General features: G+C 37.9%; 1 protein-coding gene across 1 annotated transcript; it reads left to right on the top strand.

Moving 5' to 3' along the window:
• Window positions 1-1,476: 1,476 nt before the first annotated feature.
• HEPACAM2 (HEPACAM family member 2) lies at window positions 1,477-25,605 on the top strand (the record flags this gene model as incomplete). Its single annotated transcript, XM_082045710.1, is given in 11 exon segments — window positions 1,477-1,509; window positions 1,511-1,556; window positions 7,160-7,510; window positions 8,454-8,738; window positions 14,576-14,872; window positions 18,342-18,467; window positions 18,554-18,578; window positions 18,703-18,740; window positions 20,046-20,119; window positions 22,046-22,158; window positions 25,562-25,605. Coding segments are annotated over 11 exon segments (1,398 nt in total). The 3' UTR covers window positions 25,572-25,605.
• Between the last annotated feature and the right edge of the window lie 796 nt (window positions 25,606-26,401).

The raw sequence follows: 26,401 nt of genomic DNA on the forward strand, positions 1-26,401 counted from the left end.
CCCACATACAGCAGTTAAAGTAGCAACACAGGCTTTAGCCCCATATGAACCCTCCCATCATTTCAGTTAGAAATTAATTGGAACCTGTGACCAATATTTTATTACATGTTAAAACCAAGTAGATAGTTTCTAACTCAGTTTTTACAAAACATTGCAATATGATATATCTAGCCTACAATTAAGTGTTTTAAGCAGGTTGTAAACAGCAGCGTTCAGAAGGGACAGGACAGTAGATCTGGGAAGCCTTTGGAAATACGCAAAATATCCCTCTTCATCTACTGGCTCATGTCAGATGGTAACATTATTTCTGGTGGGACCACTGTACTTACATATTTGTTAACCTAAAATAACCCTCATGTTTCTTACTTTTGGATACACAGAGCAGCCAAGAATTCTGGAAGGATCTGGGTATTTTAACCTCCTTTTAACTTAAGCAAAAATGAAGTGTTCAGCCCTTCTCGGGGGGCTTAGCACCTTGCAGGACCCTTGCAGTGAGAAGAAGGCAATTCCTTGCTACCAGTCTCACCTGCACAAGGCAGGATACAGTCTAGTCTAATATTTGTTAATCCATAATAGTCTGCCTAAGGGCTGTATAGCAAAATCTTAGTGTATTTTTCTATGGATAAACCATCCCTGTCGATGCAAATATTTGCTGTTGCAAACTCTTACTGCACATGCAACAGTGGGAGGCTGCTGATTAGATTTGTACCGTGAGTGGCAGCCTTGGACAAAATCCAAATGTTACTTTAATATAATATTAATATTAATTCAACTGATGTAAGTTAATGCAGAATAAACAGTATTGAGCAGCTAACTCCACAACTGTAGAAAGCTGTCCACTCTAGCCACAGGATTCTTTGTGAGGAGATGCCTGGTAGATACTTCACATTTCATGTTGTTTACAGAAAGGAAATAAAATAATCACCAAGTTATGTTAAGGAAAAAATACAGGAAAACGCAGAAAAGTTACAAGCTAGGAAAGTACTAGAAAAAAAAGATAAGCAAGGCTCTTTAATAGCTGTGGAGTATTTTTTATAATAGAAAAGGAGAAGCTGTCAAAGGAAAAGATCTGATAAAATCTTCTGAATATGACTTTGAAATAAGCAGAACCATGTAACAGCACTGTATTTTTTATGAAACTGTAACTAAAGGATGTTAATACCTAAATGTCATAGTACGTTAGGTGCTTTCACTTTTTAATTCAATGAACTTTGTATTCTGTGCCTCATTTGTTATATTCTGTGTCACATTTGCTATGATTGCCGGGGAAGGGTTACCATAAAGTCAGAGGCAATGAAGATGGGTGCTCATCTAACAGGTGCTCCACTCCCTTTGTTCTTTGTATACACATATTCAAATCACATAAGGCAGGGGACAGGACAGGGCCTGTTAACTCACTGCTGATTTCCCTGGCAAATAAACCAGCAGCTGCAGGTCCAAGCTCTGGCTTAGCACTGAGAAGAAGGTGGGATTTGCATGGTACAGGATGCTTTCATGGAGCCCTTTAGCCAACTTCTTTTGGGACTTACAGTGCAAAATATATTTTCTGCTTGTAGGTAAGAAACTATGAATTATATTTGATAGTCACTGTGGAAACGTGGGTTAGTTTTATACTCCTACATTTCAAGATATTTCTCTTCTATTGTCAGATGTTTTTATTTCAAGAAAGCAACCTAAAAGTTTTTAATCAGATAGTGTCCCCTTGTTTTATGAGTGGAGCTATAAACTTTTAGCAACTGACAAAAAATGTGCTAATCAAAATCTGTATATAAAATGTGGGCATTGATGACATATATATTGTCATATTAATATATGCATTATGCATTCTTTTTAAAAGTAAGCCTGGACAGATTCTCAACCAAAGTCTATACAGAAGCTGTTACACATTTCTTTTAAAATGCATTGTGTTGAGACACTTCTGATACATTATTTTTCAGTTCATTATGATGCCTTACAGTTAATAGGGAAAATTTGTATGTAAAATTTAAAAGTACGTGGTATTAAAACTTAATCAAGCTTTCAATCACCTGAATAATATCTTCCCGTTAATAGTACATTTGTTTATCTGGGTGCAGTTTTCATAAGTATATATTTGTTATGCATGCAGTTGATAAAAAGTAGAGGTTCTATGCACTTTGACAGGAATATCCTGTAATCAAATGTTAGATAAACTTATATTTCTACAAACTCTAGTAGTTCGCTTTTTCTGTACTTATTCGTTTTTGTAAAAATCAATATAGGGAATATATGATATTACAGAGGTAGTGCTTTCTCATTCATGTGTAAGGACAATTTTTCTTTTATCTACTTTGTGAACTTCATATACGGTCACCTAGTTTCCTTAATTTTGAGCTAAATACTTTGTCAAGAGTTTTGGGTTCATAACAATTGCAGTTTTATATGAAATTTATTGGATTTCTTCTTTAAAAATGAAAACCCCGGTTGAGAAAAAACACAGTGAATATGCACTTTATCTACATCACAACTTTACTGGGTGCTTTTTATGACAATCCTACAAGAGATATTGGTGTGGCAGCAGAGTGCTTTGGAGTATGTGTTTGTTCCCCAGGAAGTCTCATTGTATACCCTTACTGAGATACACACATTTCCTACCATGGGACATGTACAGCTTATACTTTATATCATGACAGGAATCAGACGCATTGGAGGCACGACACAAAGTCCACTGAAGACATTGTCCTCAGAAACTAAAATTAGGTCCAATAACAAAGCTCAATGGAACTTGTTCTTGGGCAAAAATCCCAAACTAGGGAAGAGCCTGCCTGAGTCTCCAGTGATGTAAATGGAGGTGTAGGGATTGCAGATTCCCTGGTCTGTTGTATCTGGTTTGTTGTATCTGGTTTGTTTCAGAAATGAACATATTTGCAACACTCTCGTGAAAGGCAGTCGAGAATCCAAACTCACTTTGACAAGGAGATGTGCATGTTAAATTCAGAGAATGATAAAACCTCGCTAAGCAGGTTTCAGTTTATGCCATAAACTCGAAAGTTATGTCATAGTTTTTTATTTAAACTAAAGCTGCAGCCCTTGTTTTATGTCAACAACGATTCTGTTGTCCTTGCTAATACTGGTGATAGCAAAATGAGATGGAAGCAAAGCACAGATCACTGAGCTCCAAATGGAGGTCGTTTTGGTACAACTCTTACAGTCATTATACAAAAACTAGTTTTCAGAATTCTATTGTCTTGGAAAAATGTGGATTTTATTTAGAAAGCTATAGAGATAGGCTTAAATTGTATAGAATTTTTGCCTGATGACAATGAAGTAAGAATTTGGCACATTAGCTTGATTTCACTGTTAACAATTCAAGGATTAATTGTAACAGTCTTCAGTTTTAATTAAAAAAAAAAAATTAAATTAGTATAATAGAATAGAATCATTGAACCATTTAAGTTGGAAAAAATCCTTAAGAGCATAGAGTCCAACTGTTAACCTAACTAACCCACCACTAAAACAAGTTCCTAAGTGCCACATGTACATGTCTTTTAAACACCTCCAGGGATGGTGACTGAACTGCTTCCCTGGGCAGCCTGTTCCAATGCTTGATAAACCTTTTGGTGAAGAAAAAGCCCTTTTCGTGAAGAATATTCCAGACTGCAAAAGGTTTGATCTCTGCTAAAGCCAGAAGTCTCCCAGCACTGCTCCTGTAAGACCCTTGCCTTCAGCAGAGCACCATTATCTAACACCTTTGAGCCTCCTGCCTTGGCCTGGCCCTACTGGCCACTGAGGAGCTCCTGAGTGCTGAGATGAGCATGATTTCGTGCCACAAAATCACCCAGCAGACCCAGAGGGAGCAGCAAAAAGCTGCAGTCGCCCAAAGTCACTCCTGAACAGATTCCAGAGGAAAACAGGGTTTTGCCCTTACCATCTCTGGTCTTTGCTAAAAGATTTTCCTGAACTGCAGATCAAAATGTCCTTCCAAGCTATCACATGAAGCTGCTTTTCCCTGTGAATCAAGTGGAACAAAGTTAACGTACAGTTTCTATTCCCACAATTTTTTAACTGAGAAGAAATTAAATTTTCCAGCCACAATTCTCTTACTGTATGGTGGTCCCTTCTGCACTGGTGGTCCCGGTTATCCTAATGCTCACTAGACCTGCTTGGTTTTTGCTAATTTTGTGCACAACCAGGTCTGTGCGAAATATTATTTGTTATACATATTTTATGATTTCACTGCAGCTGTTAACTGGCTTCTTGTCCTACAGCACAATTGCTTACTGCCAGCTAAATAAACTCAAAAATTGAACAATGTCATGCCTAAAGAATGAGGAAGGATATGGACAGATCTTTTAATTGATCATTTACAGATCTCCCAGTATTTGACAGATGTTCTTTACTTTATTCAAGGAAATTTCAAAATTAATTTGAAGGGCTATATGAAATACATTTCCAACATGAAATATTTTGTGAAGGATTTTACTGAGGAATTGTTTGCTTTTTTTCAAATGGACAACAGCAGTTTAAACCTGATCTCTATTTTAAGCTTCACAGGGAGGAAATTCACCTCTGAGAAATGTTACGACAACCAGCAAAACTAATCTCCCATTAACCAGAGTCTAGCGAGTCCCTGGGAGTTGTGCAGAGTTAGAAAACAGTGCAAGACCAACAGGCCACAAGTATTATGAAAAAGGGGTTGGGGAGGAGGCTCGAATTTGATGTGCTTCAGCCGTTTCAGGTTTTTTCTTCTCAAAAAAGCTAAACATGTAAAATTCTCTGTCCTGCATATGCCCCACTTAAGCCTCTTCATATTTTTTCTACTCTCTTCCTCCTCTTTTGTCCCATTCTTCTCCTGTCTCAGCTGACCCAGACTGTCCTCTCCACCTCAGTGTCCATGCAACCTGAAGTCCTCTGCCTGTGTCCTCTTTTGCCCCTGATAAGGTTGGTTTGCCAGGCTTTCTGTCAAATGATTTCCCTGTCTTTATACACATCACCCCTCTGGTGTTCTGCCACGGTTCCCTTTGCTTTCCCTGCTGCACCTGCAGAAGCGCTGCCAGATGTCTTCTCTAGTTGAGGATACCTTGCTCTGTTTTATGAAAAGTGAAGCCAGCCACGAAATTACTTTTTTGGGGTAGACTTTGAAGCTGGTTTTGTATTCAATATTAAACTCACTAGTTCCTGAATGGATAGAATATAACCAGAGATTTGTTAGCAATAGAGGGTTCTCCTGAAATACAGTTAGTATCTCACCAATGGCTTTGACCTTCAGCAGCATGGACAAGATTGCTGGCAACCCACCAGCCGGACACCTCCCGCACCATCTCTGCTCTGCTAATTTTCATGCCCTTCCAGAGTACCTCTAACATTAATTACTGGCATTACAGATTGCCATGATGCATCTCTTCCCCTCACCCCATTTTTGTGTCCCTACCCTGATCCCCAGCGACAGGGTTTTTTTGCGATTAGCTCAAGTGGCAAACAGCTCTGCAGTGAAACTTGAAGATTCTTACCCAAAAGACATATACAGATACCATCTTGTGCTACTCAATTGATAGTTTTATCTTTTCCTGCTATATAACCTAGGAAATGAGACACAAATGAAGCTTTAACAATTTATTTATGTCATAAAGAGAAATGCTATGAAGGTAGGAAATTCAAGAAACAAAGTTATCTCTGCCTTGTATTAAACTTCAATAGCACAGTCATACTTTTCACATACAGCTCCCTTTGTGCCCCCTTTCTAGGTAGAAGGTATATGTACTTCAACTGGAGAGTTAAATTTTTGTTACAGGTACTGGGAAGTGTGTCAAGAATCACAGAATAATAGAATACCAGGTTGGAAGGGACCTCAGGGATCACCTGGTCCAAAGATGTTCCATAGCAGGGATGGAACAGATGGTGCATGGTGGAAGCATTGCAGGCTGCCCTGGACAGTGCATCCTCTCTGTGTTTCCAGTGTGCTCTTATGCAATGGTAGACAGTTTACTTAAATCATGGGGTTTACATGTCCTTACTAATAAGAGGTTGCTTTCTTCCTTGGGTTTTGACTTAGCACTCACAGAGTGGTTTTTACCAATATTGAGCACTCAAAGCTGAGCGATCAAACCTGCAACTGAAGTCAATAGGAGTTGCATCTTGAACATACTAAAATCTGTTTATGTGTATTTTGAAAAATCCAGTCCTTAATACTTCAAGTTGATCATCCAAAATGAGTGGGTGTTTTTGCTGTTAATTTTATCTGGGCTTAAATTCCTCATCTGTAAAGTTGTATCAATTGTAATGGTGCTATGAAATCAATTGATTAATGTCAGCGCTTTACACAATTGCTGTTCTTGTTTGTGCTGTGGAAAAGTTCACGTGGAAATTGATCATTCAGTCCTAAGAGTAAAGTTTTGATAATGCTCTATAAATCTTATCTCACGCCAACACAATGATAAATTATTCAAAAATAATATATGGGAAAGCTGATGATTAACTAAGGAGTGGTCTTTTTGCACCCTAACAGAGGCATGATTTTTGCAGAACATGATTAATCATGTGGCTGAAAATTTTGCTTTTCCGCATATCAACAGCAAACCTTATTTCTGTTCTTTCCAAAAACTGGAATACTTGACTTTTGTCAAGTTTAGTAATGTTTCTTGAATTTAGTCTTACATGTACAGTGTAGGCAGCAATAAGAACTATATATCATTTTAAACAGACAAATTCATGGACGTGATGCTTGTTAGATTCTCTGTCAGTTTTTCAGTATAACTGGCAAAATAACACTAAGAAATTTGTCCCTAGCTAAACCTATGCAGAAAAAAAATCCTAAAAAATGAGTTTGCGATCCAAGGCTGTTAGACAGTATAAGACATAGAAATTTGGAATATTTAAAAGGGAAAATATTTTAAACATTAAGGTAAATACACATTTTCTCGTTTTTGTCAAACTTTCAACAGTAAATGATCCTCTGCCCAGAAATCACAAAAGTCCTTCCCTTGACTTTTCATATATTTTAAGGCTGGAGCTCTGTAGCTATATGCACTTTCGCTGGGGTCAGTGAGTATTTGCCCCTTCCTTACTTGAAATATGAGTTATAACCATACAAAAAAGTGTAAACTTCAACCTTGTGAGATTTTCTCTGTGAGAATTTCTCATTTGAGTTTTCCTAGGTTTCCAAGTGTGCTTTGTGTTTATTTGTTCTTTATTTTTTATACAGGTATTTGTTCTGCCTTAAAGTTGACGGTACCGTCTCATACCATCCATGGCATTGAGGGGCAACCGCTCCATCTTACTGTTGACTACGATTTCAATGCTACAGCTTCTGAAATCCAGATAATTTGGCTTTTTGAGAGGCCCCAAAGTAATCCAAAATACTTGCTTGGCTCTGTAAATCAAACAGTAGTTCCCGACTTGGAATACCAGCACAAGTTTACCCTTATACCACCAAATGCATCTTTGATGATCAATCCATTGCATATCAGTGATGAGGGCAATTATATTGTAAAAATCAATGTCCGTGGAAATGGGACGATAGCTGCCAGTCAAAAGATTCAAGTAGCTGTTGATGGTAAGTTAGTAAAATATAGCATCTTCATTGTGTAAATAAAATTGCAATGGTTTTGAAGTACTGGTTCTTCGTATCCAATTACAATAGTGTATAATTTAATGCAACCATACATTAATAAATACCAACAATTAAGTTGTGTTGTTTTCTGGTGCTGCAGGAGGGAATATTAAAATATGTCATCTTTAAACAAAATTAATGTACTTACTAATGTTTCTGCATCATAAGTAAAAAATTGGAGAGGTATAGTAACCAATAATAATATAAAATTAGACAAACTTCTAAAAAATAATGTTTCATAAGGCTCTGCTGTGCTATCATTCCTTCAGATAGTCTTTTCCATGCACAACTTTGCCTTTACCTTCTGTAACTATTAAAGAGGAGTCATTGACTTTTGCCAGTGATCATGTCTGTAAAAGAAGCCCAGATCTGCAGTCCTGAAATACTGAAGTTCTCTCTTTGTACTCTACTCCTTGTAGTGGGGACAGGGGGGGGGGAAAGGTAGAAAGAATGATCTAAAAGAATGACAAAAGGCTACTGTAATTTCTGGATTATACAGAGGGAGCCTGGTAACTGTTAGGCTGGGAATAATGACACCCTGATGTGACAAAGTTGTAGCTGCCATTTAAGTCCCATAGCCATCCCAGTTTGCAGCCATCCTCATGACCGGATCAGCAGTGTATTTCAGTGGTGCCCAGTGTCAGCCAAGCTGAGGCAGCCACGTGCTGTGGGCAATGTTTCATTTAAGTACTAGAACAATTCTTACAGTCACCAGCTGAGAATATGGCATTATTTTTTAACCTTTAACCACATTTAATAAGTAAAATTTGAAGTCTGAGTACTTTCCATTGAGGCTTATGACTGCTATTTGTTTCATCTTGACAATGAAGGCTGTAATATACTGGCTCATCACTTTTACAACTCTTCATATCTCTTTATTTTACAGTTCCTGTCACAAAGCCAACTGTACATACTGAACCATCTTCAGGGGTAGTGGAGTATGTAGGAAATATTACCCTAAAATGTTCTGTGGGCAAAGGTACAAGGCTAGTTTACCAATGGATGAAAAATGGGAAGCCTCTCCATGCCAGCCCTAATTACACCTTTTCCTCAAACAATGCCACACTTCTAATGGTTCCTGTTGTAAAAGAAGACATTGGGAATTACAGCTGTCTGGTGTCTAACCCTGTCAGTGCAATGGAAAGTGAGATAATTGCACCAACCATATATTGTGAGTATATTAAGTATTCATAATTACCTTTGTATAAATGATCTGGTTGGAAAGAATGACCCTAACTATGGAAACAGGCAGAAAACATTTGAGTCAACATTATATGTGAGCTTGCATTCAAAATGAGCTTGTTTGTAACAGCTTTAGCTTACAACAGTTTAAGAAAATGTTACTTAATGTTATGTAGTTGTGAAGCTAAGTCTGAACAGCAAAATTAAAATAGCAACTTCAAGAAGTGCACAGTACAGACATCTTCATATCTGGAGGAGATAGGACTGAAAGGAAAAAAAAACCAGATGAGTATACATGAAAATATTGCTAAAAATCAAGACAGCAAACACTATCAAAAAGCTAAGTACAGGAAGTACCAGGCTGAAGGACTAGTATTAGTGGTTTTCCTCAAGATCATTTCGAGTCCAGTCCTGTTTAATAATTTCATTAACAACATCAGCATAAAGACTGGGAGTATGTCAATGAATTTCACCTGTGACATTAAACTAAGAGGACCGAAGACTTTGACAGAATAATAGAACTGGTATGAAATTCACTAGTACAACAGAAATGGAATGCCCTTTTAGAGAATAAAAAACATGAACTTCTGCTGATAAGATGGAGATTGGGTGGTGTCGAGGGTTTAGATTGCGGGGTGACAATAAAACCCTGGCAGATGTATTGTTAACTCCCTCTCCCCCCACTTCCCCCTTTTGCCCCTCCCTCTCCCCCCTTCCCACTCAGGACAGGCGATCGGGAGGGAAAGAAGGACAGAGAGAAGAGAGTTGGAAAAATTAAAGATGTTTTACTAATGCTACTAATAAGAATAGAGAAAATAATACAAAATATACAAAACCAAACTTGAAAGTCTCAGCAACTGCAGAGCCGGCCACCAAAGTCCTGGATTAGACTCTGCAGCCAACCGGAGCTGGATTCAGTATGTCACTGGGCCTAATGTCGGCCATAAGCAGAAGGAAAAGGCAAAAAGAAGGGACGAGATCCTCGTGATCTCCCACTTTTATATGAAGTATTCACGTGAATGGAATGTTATACACAGTTGGTCAGTTTCTTGGTCACCGGTTTCTCGTCGCCCCTCTTGCGAGATGTCCATCCGTGCTTATCAATAAGTTTGCATTCCATTGCTAGGTTTACCAAAACATGTGTCTGGTTCTCCAGGAAAATGCAGCTAATATGAAGGCTTTAGCTGACAGGCAAAATCACTAAAAGAGAAACTTGTTTTTAACAAAACCAGGACAGGTGGGAAATAATGTAAGTAAGGTATTTCCAACAAGGAAGTAAGAGGAATAAAATACTAATGGCACACAGAAAATGAGAGCACATGTAGAATACCGTATGCTGTTCCTGCACGTATCAGAGCAATGATCTCAAACTGTAAGAAACAGAACAGAAAGGAGAAGAGACCTGAGTCTGATTTAGCAAAATCAGAGCTGCAAGAAGTGTTTGCTTTCCACATCAAGTGGGAAACATGAGGGAGCAAGAAGAGTTGCATAATGACCAACACTGGCAGAAGAACAGACCGTAAGCTAGCCAGATATTTTGACTGGAAACAATAGCAGAGAGGAAAAACCAGTGAATTAGTTGAATTCATTAATTAAAGGAGTTGGAGGTGACAGAAGATTGGTTTAATCAACATTCAACAGTTATACTTTAAATCTTGGGGCACTCTCATTTTGTTCATTATTCCTCTTGTAATATCAACTTCCAGTGCCTCCGAGATCTGCAAGTAGTACATACTACCTTGTAGTAGTACATACTAGCCTTGCCAGGCTCTAACACTCATGTCTTCAGGGGTTGAAGTGCCCTTTTCAGACAAGAGCTGAAATCAGACAGGTCAGGATCAACTTTGCCACCAGCCCTGTTCAGATATGACCAGTTTACCCAGTGGCACAGTGTGGATGGCACAGTGCAAGGTCTGGAGCTGGAATCCTGTCCAGCCAAGGGCTGGTGCTCGCTCCTGCTTTTGCTAGGCTCTGGCAGCTTGCAGATAGCCCGTGCCCTAGGCTTGGTCTGACTGCACTACTAGCATATGCAGCAGCTACACCTCTTATTACATTATATTTTCCTCTTCCTCCTTTCATCTCTGATTATCCTGTCTGCTACTTATTTATTTTTAATTATAGTTTGGAAGAATCAGATGGAGGGGTGTCTTGCATCTAAGACACATCTCTGATACTGCCTAAATTAGCAAAGACTAACAAGGACATTCTTAAATGAGAACCGATTCCTTAGGTGCTCTTATAAACTTGACAGCAATGCAGACATGAAGGAGCTGCTGCAAAAAGTCCTATACAGGGCAGATGTGACTTGAGCTTCCGTTCATATTAGACAGAGGAATCATGATTAAATGCTCTACAAGAAAATAACTTGCACTGATGGAGTTATACCTTATCACTACCATAATAAACAAAAATAAATTATTTCCTCAAGGTAGCACAGTTTTAAATGCCTGCTTTTGTACTGTCACAATCACAGCTCACTTAAGTGCTTGAAGTGCTAAGAACAGGAGCTGTGTGTGTGAATGCCCTACCTCTACTGCTTTTCTCACTTTCATGAGCTACGAATGGGCTTTTCACACTTCTCTCTTCAAAGAATACCTACAAAAAATTTGGGGACACTGTATACATCACCTTCTTACAATTCAATAAGATCAGGTCAGGCTAGAAAAATATCTGACATTGTTGCTACCTGTTGGACTGTTCTGTTGGTTTGTGGCACAGCCCCTTTGGCATTGGCATTTCTGACCCATTGCACACAGAACTGGCTCCAGAGCATTTCTGACTCTGATGGGTGGTTGGGACACTTGAACTGTCAAGGTGTGTGTCCTTTAGTCTCAGTTCTGGTACTGCTTCCTCCCTTCTCTTTCAGCTACACATATTTTCCAGCAAAACTGAAAAATCTTTCCAAGTTCTGAACTGAAAACCTGGTTTTGACCCATTATTTAGCAGAACTTTAAAATCTCAGTTACTTCAGTGTCCACATTTCTGGAACCTTTTGCTGTTTGATTTTGATGTACAGCTCAAAAGACTTGTATGGCAACAAATTTGAGATTCGATTTTTCTCCACACGTGGAAATACTGTTGTAAGTAGTTGCATTTTCAGAACATACTTTTTATTTCATGAGAAGTGAGATTTTGTTTTGCACATAATTTAAAATATGAAAAGAAATATGAAGAGCAAATAATGCAATGCTGAAAGGCCACAATACTTACACTACTATTCGTATCCAAGTTAGTGATGAGAGTTGGGGTTTTCCTTCCTGAGTTACACTAAGTTAAATAATTTGGTCCAGCCTCTGCCTGCAGAGGTAGTTTGTCTCCCAGCTCCCGGTTGTCAATACCAATGTAGAACAGCCCCCGGGATCTCTGTGTGCCATATGTCATTGCTGCGGGGGAGTTACTGGGGGCGATAAAAAGAAAAAGTCACTCACAGTAAATACCTGCCATCTGCTTGGAAACTGCAACAGTCTCGTGGTAATAGGAGCAGTTGGAAATATTCCCACAGAGAAGTAAATTGTTACTCAGAACAGGTGATTTATTATTTTACAAGTCATTTAGTTAACTGGCTTTACTGAGACAAGAGGTAGATTTCGGTTGGGAACAATACTGGAAAGAAGAAGTATAGCTGAGGGACCCATGAAGGCTGTCACTGTGGTTTTTCACTGAGAATTGAAAGTGGTTTCTTCTTCATTCCTCATTAATATTATTCTGTTTCTCCATTAGCTGTGATGATAATGCACCCCAGAATATGCCTCTTGCATTAGTGTGACCTCGAAACAATTTATTTCAAGACTGGAAGAAGCTGCTGTCACAGAGACTACAGCAGAAACTGCTGTACTGTGCTGATGGAGTTGAATTTAGTAGACCAAGTGGGATTTTCTCCCTTGGGACGTCCCAAAGCTATGATGTATTTTGTCCTAGAGAGGAAAAGGTTAATTACCTGCTTTTCTGAATCATCCTGTAAGCTGTGCTTATCCCTGTGTGTGTACCCAGTGTTTAGGGATCTCAGTGATGTACACAATGCCGAGGAGAGGCAAAAGACTGATCCAGGTGAAGCAGAAGGGTTACCCGGTGCTTGTGTTGACTTCATCAATGCCACTTCTCAGACCTTGCAATATTTGACTGTTATTTCTAAAGAAAAGCTTTTTTTTTTTTTTTTCAAACATACTTCCCCAGTCAGTGTGTGTCAGTGTTTTTATAATGTGTGGGGATTTTTTATTTGCAACTTCCATACAAGAGTGTAGTTATGTTGTTAGTGTTATCTGTCTATGCTGCACTGTTATGATACTGATAGAAAAAGCAGAACTCAATTCTGATTATTTTGCAGACTATGGCAAATCTCCCACTATAGTGAGGGGGCGCAGAGACCAGTCAGCTGTTCTTACCATTAATCTCTGTTTCCATGCATCAAAGGTTATATTATCCGTCAAAATAAGAGCTAATTATTCTAAGAAAGAAGAACTGGATGAGAAGAACCACCGGATTTCTCTTTAAAGTAAAAAAGTGTGTTCCTGCCTATAAATGGTGTGTGAGGGGTTTTACTTTCATCTCTGAAAAAAGTTCAGTACATCCCTCTCCTTTCCCATCTGAAAAAAAGAGAAGTAAATACCTATAACAGCGCCATGAGACGCTGGTGTTCTGGGAGGGCTCCTGGACCACAGGAGTGTGTAGCCCAAGTGAGGTCGGCCAGGCCAAAGCGGTGGTGATAAGTCTGTAGTTCCCAGAAATGCTCATCACAAGGTCAGCTGGCTCTTGGATACAGTAAAGCAACTGACTCGGGAGCTGCAGAGCCTGTGAAGAAGCAGCTCAACATCCACAGTTAAAAAAAATGCCTCTATTCTCCGCAGTGGCCCCTGCCATGTAAGTGGGAGCAGCACTAATTCTTGCTGAAGTGAAACTGTGTTGCATTTCCCAAGTAAATATTGTGCATGATGTTGGGCCTTCCTTAAAATGAGACTGAAAAAGACTTACTGCTAAGAAATAAGTAGAGAAAATAAAAAGTTTGACAAGTTTGCGTTGTGAAATGTGGACATTCACTTAAAAGTTGACTAAACTGGCAGTCATGGTGTGATAGTCTACATTCTCTCGTCTGAGCCTTCACAAATAGAGAAAAAAAAAAAGAGGCACAAACAAAATGGCCTATTTCATGCTGCATGCTGCTTGCCTGTGTGTTCTTGAAGAATAAATTAGTCTCATTAAAAAGGCAGACAATTAGTAGAAGTGTGCCTGTTGGAGGAAGGTCTAACATCAGCCTGAACTTCCTGATGAGAAATAGAGTCTGAGTGTGCCAGTGTGCCACTGCACACAGTAGGGAATTTCACATTCAAACCCAGCTACATCATCTTACTGCTTCCAGACGACTATAAGAAGGTGGAAATATTATGTGGTTGCACTGTCTACAATGGGCATAATATTGACTTATCTGACTTCCGTGTGAGGCACTTGTCAGCAGCTTTACTGAACTTTGGGGATCCTACCAAAAAGATGTGTCCTGCTCATTCTGCATATTTTCCTCTTTTGGCTTCTGTCAGTATGAGCTCCAACTGTTTTCTGTTTTTGTTCTTTTTCTCACACTGAGCAATGCACAGATCTACACTTTTTGCCTAAGCAGTGATTAGATCAGTATTAAGTGGATGTAGTGTGAGATAAATCTAGTACGATCAAGCTATGGAACTGAAAGCCTTTTAATTGAAATTATTGAATCCAATGCCAACCATTCAAAAGGCTAGTCTAACTTAAAAATTCCAAGTTTAGCTTCTATTTAAAGTTTAATTGTGTACTTTGATTTTAATTTTTATACTGTGGTGTCTTTTTTTTTTTTCAACGCAGATGGACCTTACGGACTTCGAGTTAAATCAGATAAAGGTCTGAATGTAGGGGCGGTGTTTACAGTTGACATGGGGGAAGTTATACTCTTTGACTGCTCAGCAGATTCAAATCCACCAAATACTTACTCGTGGATTCAAAGGGCTGACAATACCACTCATGTAATCAAATACGGACCCCATCTGGAAGTTGTACCTGATAAAGTGGCCCAGAAGACAATAGATTACATGTGCCGTGCTTTCAACAACGTGACTGGAAAACGAGATGAAACTCACTTCACAGTCATTGTTACTTCTGTAGGTAAGAACATTGATTCATTGCTGTAACTCTAACATGTGAGCAGAGTGTCAACCCCAGAAAAAGGAAATAGTTCTTAGAGAGAGAATATATATCAGAAGTGAGGTCTTGCTGACAATGTAGTAAAGGGATTTTTGCCATTCAGTGGGATCTGGGTTTTACTCACAGTGTGACACAGCCTTGGACAAGACACACTAAGATGCTGAAGTTTTGTAGGAGTTTTACACTAAAATATATTTGGCCATTTGTAACTTTATCCCTTGAGCAGAGAAACTTCCTATGTAGGCAAACCTCATCATGACCAAGTAACCGGGCACAGTTATATGTCTCTTACTCTGTTTCTTACTTTTTGCATTTAAAACTGATAAAGATGAATGGAGAAAATTATGCAGAAATCTGCTGAATGCCAAGATGGACCTTTCCTCCCAAGGGCAGATTTTGTCCAAGGCTCACTGTCCCATAGCTTTCAGGAGCAGTGAGCCCTGGGGCTAGTGCACCTAGTTCATGGAATAGTTTCGAGCATACATTGCTGACTAAAATAACCAGGCACAGATTCACAGCAATGAAGGTCTTTAATATTTTTCCAGTGTGGGTAGGTATTATAAGAACCTTAGTTTCCTGGACAATGTAATAATAATGTAAGATGTGATGATGCATGGTTTTATTAGAATCTGTTTACAAAAAAGATTTCACTGATATATTTGTGAATCTATGGACTGACTGCTAGGTTCTGGTGAATGCACACCTTTATTTCTCACACCTTATAACCTCAATTCCTGTATCAGATTGCATTAAACAGCAACAAAGCAGGTGTTCAGAAAATCTCCAGAAGCATACAGCAAAAAACAAGATATTGAGGAAGTCTGATATCTCTTATTAACACGGATCGATACAAATGTTTTGAGATAAGCAATGTATGCTATAATGTTCAACAAGATAGAATAGATTGCCTTCTAGAAAATCTAACAAAGCAATTTCACTTGTGCAGTACAAAGAGCTCAGCCATTTGTTAGTCGGATAAACAAGCAGAGCAGATGTCTATTGCTCAGGCTGACTTATGGATTCATCGCAAATCCATGGCTTTGAGCTGGAATGAAGATGGGTTGCAATTTTAAAATGAGAATACTGCACTTTATAAACATTGTGGTTACTGGTGAAAGAAAATGCAATCAGAGCTATGTGTTGGTAGAAATAAACATGACATTTCTCCAGGAAGTTCATATGATATATGTGTGAATATTCATCAGTAAGTGTTAAGAACTTCAGCTGAGATTTCCTTTGAAAGGCCAAAAAGAAGGGAAAACTGCACAGCTTTATGCATAGTTGCACTTAAAAACATACATGTCCTAATTACAGATTTTTTACCTAAATAAAGCTTTTTAAAACATTTTATCCTGTTTATTTAAAAAAATTAAAATATCCATTTTGCCCTCTGTAGCCATGTTCTTCTTGATGAGTATTCATTTAGATAGTACTAATTCCAGATGTCAAGCTGACACTTTGCGATGCAGCACTGACTGTAAGACATATGAGTTCACACGAGGCTAAACCTCTGAGATCCTGCTCAGACTAAATTCTGGTTGCAATGGATTAAGCATACTAAGCAAAGACTATTATCCCTTCTCCCTGTCCCCACAGTCCTAGATACAGAGCATGGGCTGTGCCTTTCAAAATACTGGAAACCCCATTTTCAGCACCGACAGGTACTGTGATGTTTCGGAAGACCTTACACAACTTCACCACCCGAGGGACTGAAACTTACTTGTATGGTGCTATAAACAGCTACCTAATTCATACTAAAAATCATCAAGAAAACCATTATATCATAAGTTACAACTATATCAATAATTGCACTAAGCTGCTACCCAGTTTTAGCCAAGACTAGTTAGATTTTAAAAGAAGAGGATTTATGTCCTTATGTACAGAAGTCACTTCTCAGTTCTCGAGTCAGCGAGTGCGTTAAATGCACATAGAGCATATATTTGTTTTCTGCACTGGTACGCCCATGTAGAATACATTCAGTGAGTCAAAATTTGAAATTATTCATTTTAAAGAACACTTTTAAGGACTCAGCTGATTCTCCAGCATTTGGGTTTGTGTTGTAGTTTTTTTGTTTGGTTGTTTTTTTCCGAGGAAAGCAGTATATTGAAGGAGCATGAAAGAACTTTCATGAAATAGCAGTGATTTATTTTCTCATATCTTTGGGATGCATCTGGTTCGAAATTCATATATTCGGGATGCATCTGGTTTGAAATCCACGTATTTAATCTTTGTGACAACCGCTGCACATGCAACCAGCATAATGCCAGTGAATTATATGGGGGTGTAAGTAGATGTAAGAAATGCTAACTCTCTGCACAGGAATTCATCAAAGTACTGGAAGTACATCCAGCTAAATAATACACACTTGAATTGTATCAATAAAGTTGGCACTGACAAATATGAAGCATTAATTTACCTGCAGGGGTTGTGAATTTTAATGTAATGAAATTTTAAGAACCTTAAATTAAATGTAATGAAAGGTTTAAGAAACCTTAAATTAAATGTAATGAAATTTTAAGAACCTTAGTTTACTGGACAATGTAATAATAATGTAAGATGTGATGCTGCATGGTTTTATTAGAATCTGTTTACAAAAAAGCTTTCACTGTCATATTTGTGAATCTATGGACTGACTGAACACACACCTTTATTTCTCACACCTTATAACCTCAATTCCTGTATCAGATTGCATTAAACAGCAACAAAGCAGGTGTTCAGAAAATCTCCAGAAGCATACAGCAAAAAACAAGATATTGAGGAAGTCTGATATCTCTTATTAATATGGATCAATACAAGTGTTTTGAGATAAGCAATGTATGCTATAATGTTCAACAAGATAGGTTCAATTAAATCTTTCTTAACCTTTCATTACAGGAATTCAGCACGATTCAGAGCAAAAGGAGGAAACTAAGGGTGCACAAGAAACTATGTCTGACATTCCCTAACTTTCACATCCCTGTCTTTGCAAATTCTGTGCAAATGTTTTCTGTGTGCTTTTGTGTATGTAATTATATACATACCGTGTTTGTGTTGTATCAGTAAATCCTGTTGGAAAACTGCTGCTAGTGCACATCTCAGCAAAAGACCCGAGCAAAGGAAAGAAATACTTTGGATATATTTAGACATTAATGCAAACAAACAAAATTTTTTGGCCTCTGATAAACAATCAGACTGTCAGTGACCTGAAAGATTCAGAAAAAATACAATAGTTCATTTATTCTCTCCTACTCTACAGCTCCTGCAGCTTGGATGGTTTCCCTCCCATCTAGCACAAACTGCTCACATAATTGTCACCTAATTTCTTAGTAATCTGGTGTCTCTACACCTAAAATTAGACTATTATTCTACTTCTTTGTGAGGCTCTAATTCATAGATTATGTTTATTGTACAGAACAAGAGAATAATACAGTACTCATCTTCTCTGTCACAGGATTGGAAAAGCTGGCCCAGGAAGGAAAATCTTTGTCATCTCTTGCAGTAATAACAGGAATTTCACTATTTTTGATCCTAGCTATGACTTTTTTGTTCATATGGAAAAGATACCAGCCACATAAAGGTACGTAAAAGTTAAGCACACTCCAGCTCTTCTGTTGGAGTATCAGAGCAAAAAGAATTATTTTTCTTTTTTTCTCTTCTTTTCAGTGATACAACGGAAGCTGCAGAGCAGGTACAAAAATAAATCATTCTTAGGTCTTGAAGTCCTTTCCATCAAGAGAGAAATACATTCTATCATATTAATTTTCTTTACTTGGCTTATAACGTCAAACTGAAAAACATTTTATGTTTCCTAGGCCAGAAGCCGATTACAGAAAGGCACAGACATTTTCAGGTAATGCTAATAAAACAAATATGACCAGAAGGTCAAAATCCGTTCTTCAGAAAAATTAGCATCTCCACATACAAAAAGAAAGAAGGAAAGGAATGGAAATGTGGTTTTAAATCTGGGTTGCACACCTACCTGTGTGTTAGCTTACTTAAGATAAAACCAAAATGACAACAGGTCAATGTGGCTTTAGCTCATGCCTGGAGTTCACACAGTATGTACTCCGTTATCTTGAATTCTAGCTGTTAATCACCTACATTCTGCTGTTCTCACCAATGTGAAATAAATTAGTGTTATTATGGGATAGCAATGAGAGGTAATATGCCATAGAAGGATCGCACTTCTAAATGTTCATGGCACCAACTGATGCCAAAATCATGAGATACTAATATGACATTACAGTGTATATATTCTAGCCTCTACTGCACTCTGTGCTAACTTTCTTCATGTCATGAGGACCCCGTGTGTTTTTGTCACTGACTCTTTTCCCTTGACAATCCTTCGCACATTGTCCTGAGTAGGAGAGACTGGAGACAAGCTATCCTTTGGAAGGGTAGCCCTTTTTTTCCTGTCTATTTATGCCGAAACATCAGAGCAGGCCATTAAGCTGTGAGATGTGAGAGGACAGAGAAGGTAAGAAAAAGTCACTTGAGCACAGAGGGTCCTTCACCCCAGCAAGTGGTGCTGGAGGAGAGAATCTCAGCACTGCCTTTAATGTTGCAGCCTTTGCTATGGAGGGATGCCCAAGAGACAACCAAGTGTCTCAGATCTCCCAGACAGTGGGAGGGTAGAGAAAGAGACTCCCAGCCTAACTACAATTTGTATCTGAAGTAAGTCCTAGATACAAATTGTCAACTGATTGAATAATGCAGCACCTATTAGTGTTGTGTTCCATTATTTTACTCTCAGCATCATAAAAGATTCAGGTGCTGCTGTCTCACTACAGTGTAGATGTGCTCAGCTTACGGACTGGATCTCTTTTCTATGAGAAATGGAAGTAAATCAGTCCGTTTAGCCTTTTAGCTAAGAGAGCCCCAATTACTCTACCAAAACCACTGCTGAGGTTAGCAAGAGGCTCCTCACTTGCTCCGAGGTGCTGGAGGCAGCCAAGCCCTGGGCACACGGCTGTGCACCTGCCCTGCTTTGCTCCGAGCCAGCTTAGGAGCTGGGCAGGGAAGTGGTTTACAGCAGATCAAACAACCAATATTCTGATGTTTTAAAAATTAGGCCAAATTACTTTGCCAGGCATTATTTTCCAGGTTCATATTACATCTCAATACCTTTTTTCATGTTTGTTTGTTCTAACTTTAGGACATCAAAGTGCTTTGGATGATTTCGGGATATATGAATTTGTTGCTATTCCTGATCTTGCCAGTGGTTCTAGGGTATGTGACTTCACATCATAAATGGATGGGTTGTTTTCTATTTCTCAAGGTGTGCTAAATATCTGTACCAGAATCCTTCTGTCAGTTTGCTTCTGTTGCTTTTTACAGATGTTTACATGTCACCATATTCATGGCTATTGTTTACCCAGTACTTGCTCTTTCTTTGCTGTGTTACTATTTCAGTACTTGTATCAACATGGTGCAGTAAGGAACAAACCAAGCTCTAAAGACAAAAATCTCAGTTCCGCTGCCCTGTATTAAAAGAATATTACTAGTGATGGGTAGCACTGAACCACAACCACTTGCGTCACACAAGCAAATTAACTATTTTGATGTCATTTTGTCCCTTGGCCCTAATATTGCTGCTCGTGCAACATACAAATTCTAAAGTGCAGAAAAGCCTCGGGGGGTATTTAAAGTTTTCATTGTAAAAATATGCAAACGAAATCTCAGCTATATTTCACAATAATTATTTTGTTAGCTTCATGTATAGTGGGGTAGGACTTAAGCACAGGAATTTTGCTAGCAGAAGAAATCCTACTACATATGCTACTTCTCTGCATTGAGGCTTTGCTACCATTACTGTGTAGCAGCTGGAGATCATTCTGATGTGGAGTAAAAGCACAAAGAAAAATGAGAAATAGGACCACAAAATTTAGGGACAATGGACTGAAACTGAGAGGAAGGAGAAGAAGCACTTTCTCTTTGCTAGGGAAAATTTCTGGGAATATAATTTACCTTTGAAGAGCATCAGTATGGTCAGGTAAGAGAGAGCTCTTAAGACGTGATCACACAGGGTCACAACAACAGTCACACCTGTTGTTACTGTGATTAGTTCTCATAATACATGACGTATTAGCAAAAAAGAGTCATATATTTAAAAACCTTTTCTCTGCTGGGGTTAGATGATTGAAATAAACATTTCTAGTTCTAGAGTGCTTTTGTAAAGGTTAGTGGAGAGGATAGACTTTTAAAGCAGCAGAGATAAAAGGCTTTTAAAAAACAGAGGAGCTGAACTGTATCTGTGAATGTTCATAACCATAGGAGGCTTCTTAAGTATGGAGGTTGGGCTCTAAATCATCACAGTCTTAGGCACACTACAATATCCCTTAGGCTGATCATATCACAAAGTCACATTATTGCAGAACTGGGGCCTCAGTGGGTCAGGAGGGAGAGAGAGGTGACAAGGACACGAGGATGCATGTACAAGCAATGAAATCTATTCTAATTTCCAGTACAATTTGAAGAAAAGGGAGAAACTCCACTGGTTTATATTCAGTTACTGAGATGTATGGCATTGCAGATAAAGTCAGCATTTGATCCACTGATTGATTTTAGTTAGTTAGCATAAAAAGGGAAAAATAAGAAACCAGAGATAATGAAGAACTGGCAGTTGGGTATAGGCAGAAAGACTGAGAATTCCTTATAGATGGGGAGTGTAGGTGTTGGGTTGACAAAAGAGCTGATTTGTATGCTTAACATACTGAAGAATTTAGTTATTACTTCATTTATGGAAATTCATTTCAGTTCCCTCTCTTTCCTGTGCTGGTAGGAGTTTTAAGCTGAACCCTTTCCCTGAATATTTTCTCCTTTTTTAATATCTATTATCCTGCTTCTTTCTTTACTAAATTTTCCTTCCTTCACTTGTGGTACACTCATGTAAAACACTTGCTATAGTAAATGCAAGTGCTGCATCCTAAATCTTCTAAGATCTTAGTTGAATTTAAAACTGTTACTTGCCTTACTATAAATGTGATGAAAACTTACTCAAAATGAAATATGAACTGATAGAGATGAACTGTTCAATGCACACACAAACCATTTCTAGGGAAAAGTTAAAAAATGAGAAATTACATTATCAGTTTAATTTCTGTTGAATCTTTTCCCACATGCACTCACAGTAGGAATACTCTTTGCTACTTTTAGGTTTCAAGTCAATCTGTTCCTGGCTCTGACTTTGTCCCAGGCCAGGACATGCTTAGTACGGTTTATGAAGTTATTCAGCATATTCCTGAGCAGCCACAACAAGACCATCAACAGTAAGTTAAAGCCTGTGCGGAATCATGTTGTAGCTCAAAGACAAATACTTTTGCTTCCAGAAAAATTTACATTTTGGTAGCAGGTGTTTGATTCCAGCAAGAGGGGTAAGGAAGAAAAACAGGTATAAGCTACATCGATTCCTCCACCGTTTCCTATCCTCACTTTTCCTCAAGGCTCCAGTCTGTTTTTTCATCATGCCAGTCTTGTCTAAGTGTGAAAAACAAAAGTTAAGATCTTGAAACGCTATTTCAAATGAAAATTCCCAGATGTTTTAAGAGGGTGGCTGTAGTTTCACAGCACTGAGACATCCGCGTTTCCCACTGAGCAGGTTAAATCTTCAATCAAAGCAGTTTAATTGGCAGCACGGCTTCCAGGCTGCCAGCCGTGTACCAAGTAGAGTTAGGGGTTTGTTTGCTGGGGTTTTTTTCAGTGTTGAAACTGGTCAACTGATCAGTGACCAGTGGTTGTTAAAATGGTCACTGAAATATTAACAGATAATGCTTAGTTACCTGAGTAAGCAATCTCTTAATTTGTATCTTAACTAATTATTTAGAGCAAAAGAATTCTTGTTCTGCAGTTCCCTGGCTGGGAACTCCACAGAAACACTTTTTCTGAGTTGAATGCCAGAAAGAGCACAGCACATTGTGCTTATGCAGTTAGTGTCTGGTAGTCCTGGTTTTGTTCAAATTACCTACTTCATAGCACTTCTTGGCATAAGAAGAGTGAATATACTGTAAAGTTTCTGTAATTGTGGTATAGCTGACATAAATCTGTTCTGAATACCAATGGTCTTTCTTACAAATTAAGAACAGCACACAAGACTTTATTTGGTAACAAGCCTATTATATCACATTTTCCATCTTTTTATGATGTGTTCTGTTTCTTTTATGGTTGAAAAGGAAAACATGCACTCTTAGCAATATACTAATCAGCTGACTGAGTAATCACAGTGTTTATGTGACTGCATTAGCATTCACTACTTACACTGTAAAAAATTTTATTCAGGTTACATCTTCAACAGTGTGTCCAAATTATGTATGCAAGCACACAGACATGCTTGTAAAAGCAAGCTGATCAGTGAGAAAGCAATAATGAATTACTAATGACATTTTTGTTCTGCTTGGAGGTACTCACTTTGAACCTTAAGATGGTTTTTTAAACCAGATGTGGAAAACAGCATTCATAAAGTACATCTTATTCTTCCTCTTCAAACCAAAAGTAACTTTAAATTTGTTACAGTTCAGATTTCAATTCAAACTTCACAAAACATATTCTGTATTTGTAAAGGACTCATTTGCATAAAACCATTTTGCTGCTCTTTTCATAGATCAAGATTTTTAAAAATAAATATAAAACCAAATTTTACTAATGAAATCTGGTAAACATGATAATGGGCAAACTACTCATGTTAGAAAGACCATTTTCATGAATTTTCCAATTTCTGACCTGCCATGAAGGAGCACTCTGAGTGGTAAATGAATAAGGACAACTCAGTTGATACTGGTCCTCACAGCAGGATGCTTCAACATTCAGTATAAGGAAAAAAACAAACCACCAGAGAACAGGGAACATAGCTGGGAAAGTAATTCCATACTCCTGTAGTGCAAAGTAATGATCACTTGTGGATGGATCCCACAAACTTGGTATGCAGCCATCTGTACAGTAATCAGCAATGTTCATGGGGAAAACGGTACAGAACTTGCCTGCACTCTGTTTATGGCAGGAATTTCTCTTTGTGCAGAACAAAGTAACAGATGCTCTGGGAGCCAAACAGGTTTGTTGGTCAAGTGATTGTTTTAATCTTATTCCCAGTGGTTCTTACTGGAACTGTAATTATTAATTTATTAATATATATAATTATTAATAACTGTTAATTATTAGAATTAACATGCAAAGAAAAATAAGTCAAAACCACTGTTTCCTTCTCAGATTTACAGTCTGAGAATCTTTCAAATCCTCTTTTTTAATATAACTTCTATAATGTTAGCTGATGTTCTCTCTCTTGCTATTAGAAATCCCAGTGATAGTAGCAGCAAATCTGTGGCCTAGCCAATGTTTAACACCCTGGGAATAGCTTTTTCCTTCCACTTTTTTTTATGCTTCCATCAGTCTTTTTGTCCATTCATCCACATGTGCACATATCCATCTGGTGCTCTAGATAATTACAAAATTGCAGATGTGCCCCAGCTCTTGAAAAGTGATAATACTGCTGGAAACTAATTAAACTCTTAAATAACATATAACATAATAGAACATACATAACATAACATAACATAACATAACATAACATAACATAACATAACATAACATAACATAACATAACATAACATAACATAAAATACTGCAGTCAAAAAAGGAGCTGGGCTGATGACTGGCATCCCACTTTTACATTTGCACGGTGATATTAGTCACTGTTCACAATAGTCTTTTGCAGATCTGTCTCCCCTGTTCCTCCAAAGAATCAAAAGGCAAACATGAAATCAATTTTTGAGAAAACTGTCCTACTCCATCACTGGGCTTCACAGTCGCATGGTGTTACATGATTATCACATATTCAACTATTTCATCAAACACATTATTTTAAACCATTTTAGTTTGGGGTTTTTTTGGTTTTTTTTTTGTGTTTTGTTTTGTTTTTGTTTTTTTAATGATCCTTGCACAGTTTTAAAACTAAATATAAATCCTGTGACAAACTGGACAACAGGCTCTTCCACATATGAAAGAAATCCAAAAATATCTGCAAAGCTAACGAGCAAGAAGTTTAGCCAGCTTTTATATGCAAGCACTGACAGCTCACAGCTTTTCTGAGAGCAGCACTGTTTGTAACTTAGGTTTCATTTTTAGTCCAAATGAAGATAAATTACATCATCTCCTTCTCCTCTCATACACACAGTTTCTCTCAGATCAAGCATTAACCATTTCACACATTTCTGCTCCACCAGTTGCTGTAGAGCAGTGAGGATGCAAACCCTCGCCCAGCACATCAGCACAGGGTTTGTGCTGCAGATTACACTGGCTCAGCCTTCCCTTACTGCTACCCTATAGCAGGTGCTCCCATACATTATCATTGCTAATGTATGAACAACTTGAAATATTTGTACTGAAAAAGCAGCAACGCGGCATGCTATATTAGACATTATATTCTTTATGGCTCAAACCTGTCTTATATATTTAAAACTAGAGATCTTACTCATACTAAAAATTCAGTCAAATATCAAAGTGTTACAAACATGCCCCCAGAGCTGTCAATCAGGTTGAAGAACTATTTTACTTTTGTATTTAGAATTGCTGAGGTTTTTATATATTTGCAATGGTGTTCGTTGAATAAAAGAAAAGCAGCATTGTGGACAACTGCTATACATATATCTATGTATATATATATATATATATGTTCTTTCCTAGATGTGTATGAAGACACAGGAACAGGAAATCAAAGCATCTGAAAATACCAATGTGATTTGGTTTTCTTTATTATATATTGAAAGGAAAAGCCAACAACTCCAAGAATGGCAAAGGTTTATGTCAGCTTTTCTTGAAATAGCAATTTCTCTTCAGACTGACAATCCCTTTCCTTTGGGTGCTACAACTTGCCCTTTTTTTTCTTCTTTTTATTAATAGTTTCTTGAAAAATATGGCAGTTTTTCCATCCCTTATGTTGTTTTACCTATTTGTGAATACAAAAGACAAAGGGACAGCTTAAAAATTGCCATATAAAATGGGTGGGAGGCACAGGGAATAATCAGGCCCTAGATGCCTCCCACACTTGTTTTACTAAAAAATGGCAAAAGAAAAGTTTATGGGAATTTTTTATTTGGGTTGACTTTTACAAGAGAATGTCTCAGTTTAGGCATGAAAAGTAATAAATACAGTATGACAGACTGCAAAATAAATTTGGGGTTTAAAATAAAGTAATTCTTTTAACTCTTTCAATGTTATATCCTTTGATTTACAAACTAGAAACTGATCTGTCAGGCAGTTAACTGTTTAAAAATGTACATATGTGTATTATTCAAAATAATGTGTTCTTATTAAATTCTGTTTCCTTTGTATTTGAACTGGTTTTTTATTTGCTGCCAAAGAGCCTGTTTCTCATTGACTAGAAGAACAAGTAATATTCAAGTAATTTCTGCAAGCTGAAGAATGTTAAGGTTATTTTACATTACAATTCTCCAGTGCAAATGAAGCCAATCTTACTCTGTTAAAACAGACAGTGTGCTACAAGCCGCTTCACAAATAGAGGAA

This window comes from Streptopelia decaocto (assembly GCF_964273445.1).
Source record: "Streptopelia decaocto genome assembly, chromosome: 2".
NCBI lineage: Eukaryota > Metazoa > Chordata > Aves > Columbiformes > Columbidae > Streptopelia > Streptopelia decaocto.